This window comes from Triplophysa dalaica, chromosome 25 (assembly GCF_015846415.1).
Source record: "Triplophysa dalaica isolate WHDGS20190420 chromosome 25, ASM1584641v1, whole genome shotgun sequence".
NCBI lineage: Eukaryota > Metazoa > Chordata > Actinopteri > Cypriniformes > Nemacheilidae > Triplophysa > Triplophysa dalaica.
In genome coordinates, this window is record NC_079566.1 from 11,466,601 (window position 1) to 11,471,737 (window position 5,137).

Below are 5,137 nucleotides of genomic sequence, written 5' to 3' on the forward strand. Positions count from 1 at the left end.
TAAAGGCAAAATGAACAATGTGTTTATTTTTTTACATATTCTCAACAAAGCGTAAAACTGACAATTGGTTAAACTGACATAGCTTGTAAAGATACAGTAGATACCAAGCTTTTGGATGAAAGTCAAAATTTTGCCAATATTTAACATTTAAGTTAACATTTTTATATGAAGAACATATACAATACGATTTGTAGCATGTCATTTTCATCCATTAACCAGTCTGACTTTTTAAACAACTTATATTTGTCTTACAAAATTTATTTTGAGGATTTATTCTACACAAATTACTTTTAAAAATCAGTGTGGAGTGAGGTGTGTTTCAAGGTTTGACTGGTAGTGTACAATTAAAAAAATGTAATATGGCAATATGGCTATAAAATAAATAAAAAGAAAAACTGCCAAGTTTATTAAATGATCTAATTTAGACACTAATGTAAGTTTGTTAGTAAAGTTATTTATATCACTTATCCTGACAGTTATGCGCTACCAGACGTCTTTGCCTCAACCTGCTCCTCATCCTCCACCTGACCAGAACTATTTTTGTTAAAAGAGTCCTTAGGAGACAATAATTCCTGTATCTTCAAGAAGGTGTCACACTCTGGGGAGAAGCGATTCCTCTGAAAGACATGAATTTCCATAAAATAAGATCAGTTCAGATGATATGGTGGATTTAATTAAAATTATCTACAAAAGTGTGTGGGGTGTACGTCTTAGTGTTGGTGTGTGTGCAGATGTTCAAGTGTTCAAACTCATAACATTAGTTTTATTTAAAAATGAGCTCATTGTTTAGAGATACCCAGCGTCCTTGGCTCTATGCGACAAACCAAACTTCCTTATTAAAACTTATGTGTGGTGTACGTGCAACTAAGATAAGATATTTGTTGTTCATGCAGGTGTTCAAGAGCTCAAACTTATACATGAGGCCCATGCCCAATATTATTCAGAAGAATACATGAAACCTATAACTAACTAAATGTCTCATTTTATATAAGAAAACTCAATACTATAATAGAAAAACCACCATGATAGTAATCTTTTTGGGTTGAACAGTATGGATTTAACCGGGAGCTTATTATAATAAAATCTACATTAAGTAAGAGAGGTTCTAGTAAATGACCAAATAATATACATCTGACTGCTAAAAGGAAATGTAGAAGTAAGAATGGTTTTAGTAAATGACAGTATGATATACATCTGGCTGCTAAAAGATAAGGTATAAACTTTTCTTTTAAGAACTTCAAAAGGGTTTCCCCACGATTAAATCCTAATATAGTGAGCCTGACAAATAACTATGGCAGGTGGAGACTGATTGAAATATAATGGTGGCAACTCAGGAAGAGGGTGGACTAATAAAAAGGTGATGTCATGTGAAACCGGAATTGGTAGAAGGTGATGTCAGACTAAACATGATTGGTTAACACTGTGAAAAACAACTTGAGGTTACTGTATAAAGGATGGAGTCAGATATGTATTCGTTGGACATGTTCAGATGAACTCTGTCCATCTCACTTTGCTTGCTCGAGTAAATAATGATTGAAACTCTTGAAACCTGGCTCCGTGGTCTTCGTGATTCTTTCTGCATTGGACAGCTGATTTTGCCACAACAATTACACCGGAGAAAAAAGGAAAGGCAGAGAAATAGCGTGGGGATGCTCACATTGAGAGAAAGACGTTGGAGGCCTCCGTCACCCTGGCTCGTCAAAGATGAGAGGAACAGCTGTAAGGATTGCTCGGTTAATTTGTTTCCTGCAGAAAAGAAAACACAGAGATCGTTTAACAAGATTCTCAACCTTGTTTTGTGTGACAAACAATCATTTGAAAGAATGAGATTAAGTCGATTAAATCGGTTCACCTGAGAGATTAAGAGACACAAGGCAGCTATTTCCTGGATAAATGACTTTGCCTCCGGTGTGCTGAATTTCAGGATCCAGCAGAGGTGCCACCACCTCAGTCACCTCCACTGTCTCTTGCACAAACGTCTAGCGAAAGATTTTATTAATATTATATATGACTATTAGCTTAATTATTTCCTTTCCTGTCTTGCTTTGTCAGATTTTTACCTCCGATTCAGACACTATCAGATTCTTGTCTTTGCTGCTCAACTTTCCAGTCTGACCACGAGCCACTTTGCTATCTAAATCAAGACACAATTTTACCTTTTTTTAAACAACCAATCATAAAGCAAACTTTGAATCGCATACAAAACAGACGTGAACCGGTTCTGATGATTTACCTTTCTTGGCCAGCTTTGGGTCCTCTTTCTTTGCTGCTTGACCTGGTGTTGGTTTCTCCTCTTTCTTAACGTTGTCCTACATGCAATCATGCAAATACACAATGTATATTTATTTTATTAAAAAGATTCTCATTTCATGATTCATGAGACATACTAAAGAGACTTCTTTACCTTCTTTTTGACACTCTTGTTGTTGATGGTTGGATCCAGTGATGAGCTGCTGTGGACGGAAAGAGGCGGCTCAGACGTGCTGTCTGTCAGACTAACCTGAGACGGCTGAATGAGGGTTGACTCCTCACCCTTCATTAACAGTTTCCTCCTCTCCTTGATCTCCTCATGTGTCAGAGCAAACGGACCGAGCACCTGTAGAAACAGATGCATATAATAAATTATAATAATAGTTAACATACTTTAAATTAAAAGACGTAGATAGAAAAGTACAGCTGTACCTCAGCTAAATGAGCCGCTCCTTTATCCCCTATATGATTGTAGGATAATGACAAACACCTCAAGAAACGATTAAACCGCAGACCCTTTAAAAAAAAAATAAGGAAATCAAAGAAAAAACATAACAAATTAGAGTTCAAACACCTTCTCTGCTTTACAAACCTGAGCAATATACACAGCACCTGAATCCCCAATACTATTAAAGGCCAAGTTGAGTGACAGGAGGTTCTTGTTAGCAGAATGTACAGTTGAAAGAGCAGAACCGATCAGACGAGCTCCCTCCTCTCCTATACAATTGTTGCGCAGTGATAAATGGGTCAACCTAGGATCATAGAAAAGCTACTGGGGTTAAGCAAAAAATTATAATAATAATGGGACACAATCTTTAAATATGTGTGGGTTTTAGTTTTAAATGACTTACATGCTGCCCTCCCCAATCATTAAATGGTAACTCTGCTCAGGGAGTGAATTACCCTCCAGAATTACTTTTCTGAAATACATAAGATGATATATGATGTCATTAGCGTCACAATATTGATAATCGCATTACTAATTTATTTTCCAATTAACAAATGACCCTTAAAGCACAAACACAACCCGCCAGTTTAAACAATTATCATTTGTAAGATGATTTATGAAACCTTTCAAGTCGACTATTTCTACAGTACATGATTGACAATTAATGTATTTATTTACTCACCCTCGAGTTGTTCCAAATAAGTAAACATTTCTTTGTTCTGATGAACACAGAGAAAGATATTTGGAAGAATGTTTGTAAGCAAAACGTTCTTTACTATCATAATGACGGTAATCAAACGTGCCCCATAACTGTTTGCTTTCCTACATTCTTCAAAATATCTTCTTTGATGTTCAACAAAACAACGAGATTAATAAAGCAATTTTTGCTTCTATGTTCCTCAATGGGGGTTTAGTTACAAAACTCAACTGTTCCTTTAAGGACTTTTGTTATTTACATTTGAACTGAAATCACCTGAGATTTGAGCACAGAGAGATGGTGTTCCTCAGTAAAGTGAACGTGTTATCTGTCAAGCCGCTTCGCCACATACTGCAAAACATCAGTGTAAGTGAGACATACAGTATATGAGTGATAAAACACAACATACAAACTAGTTTCTTCCGACATGAACACTGATAAAACACACAAGGGCTCACTGTAGGCACTGTAAGCTGTTAAGCGATGGCAACGTTTTATTCAGCACCTGAAGCATCTGCTTATCCACCACCCATCCTATCAAACAATGATAAACAAAAGTGTCCAATTGTAATGTTTTACTGTAAAACCTACACTATTAAAACTATATAGTTTATATCTTATCTCAAATCTAGTTAAACTTAAGTCGTGTACCAAAAGCCTTACCAGATATCTTGACCACTTTTGTGCTACGGTGGTCCTCGTCCTCCAGCTCGATCTGGAGACAGGGCTTAGGGGACCACATTGACTTTCGGCTTTCTGAGATTGTCTGTGTTTGGCTTTCTTCTTTAAGAGTTTTTTAAGTGATTGCACAATATATAAATAAAAAACACATACATGTAACAGTCATAAGGAGAAATGATTAAGCTTTACAATGAATAAATATAAAAGCAAAATGGCAGAATGTACCCATAACTCCTCTGTCTGGCGGTGGCACTTTCTCAGTCTGCTTAGTCTTGACAGCAGGGATCTCTCTCATGCCCGTGAGTTTACACAACTCCTGAAGATCCAGCTCAAGATTTCCTGAACACTGGTAATCGTCTAACGTGTGGTTAACCACAAAACATTCAGTTGATAAATGAATTTGCATAAACTAAATATCTGGACCTAGTTTTATATGTATTCTGTTTTTAGCCACAACAGAAGGTAATAAATATGTGAGATGTGTCTGTTATCTCAGTCACCTGCAGTCTTTGGCGCGTCTTCCTCAATCCCAGTATCGACCTTATCAACTTTCTCCTTGGCAGATTTATCACCTCGCTTTTTCATTTTTTAATAATATAAAAAAGAACAAACTTAAATATAAAGTAAAACACCTGTTGTTTCACATTCACTGTGCGGTGTATTGTGTTGCTATGGCAACATTACACGCTGACGAGCGTCACACGCTACCAATGAATTCCTTTGGCGCCACCCAGAGGTCAAGTGCAGTTTACTTTAAAGGCTTGTTGATAGATATACGCATGCGCAAATCCAGTCAGATAAACTCATAAAAATCGACATATCCTTTAAAAAAAACACTATAACCAAATTTCCCGACACAATGTATTTGTAACTGTTACTAAAAGACGGTACGTTTTTATAAGCTAAAAGTCATTTTAATTTATAAATATTTAAACAACAGATTTCACGTGTCATTACAAAATAAAATGGAAATTCTGTAGATAAAACCATTACATTTTAATTTATACTGCCGAGTGTTCTTTATGTTGTTTCGTAAATCAAAAAACGGTACACAATGTCAA

At 36.1% G+C, this 5,137-nt stretch overlaps 1 protein-coding gene across 2 annotated transcripts; it reads right to left on the reverse strand.

Moving 5' to 3' along the window:
- Positions 1-48: 48 nt before the first annotated feature.
- Positions 49-4,770, reverse strand: lrrc71 (leucine rich repeat containing 71). Of its 2 annotated transcripts, none has more exons than XM_056741697.1 (14): positions 4,577-4,770; positions 4,302-4,433; positions 4,059-4,175; positions 3,854-3,929; positions 3,672-3,746; positions 3,102-3,170; positions 2,843-3,002; positions 2,683-2,766; positions 2,405-2,596; positions 2,234-2,309; positions 2,061-2,134; positions 1,853-1,979; positions 1,658-1,746; positions 49-617 (listed from the first exon to the last, which is right to left on the reverse strand). In XM_056741697.1, exons 1-14 carry the CDS (start codon positions 4,659-4,661, stop codon positions 477-479), a joined length of 1,497 nt encoding a protein of 498 aa, XP_056597675.1. In that variant the 5' UTR covers positions 4,662-4,770; the 3' UTR covers positions 49-476. The 2 variants fall into 2 exon arrangements, with proteins under 2 accessions (XP_056597675.1, XP_056597674.1); XM_056741696.1 differs by having other exon boundaries at positions 53-617; positions 4,059-4,178.
- Positions 4,771-5,137: the final 367 nt, after the last annotated feature.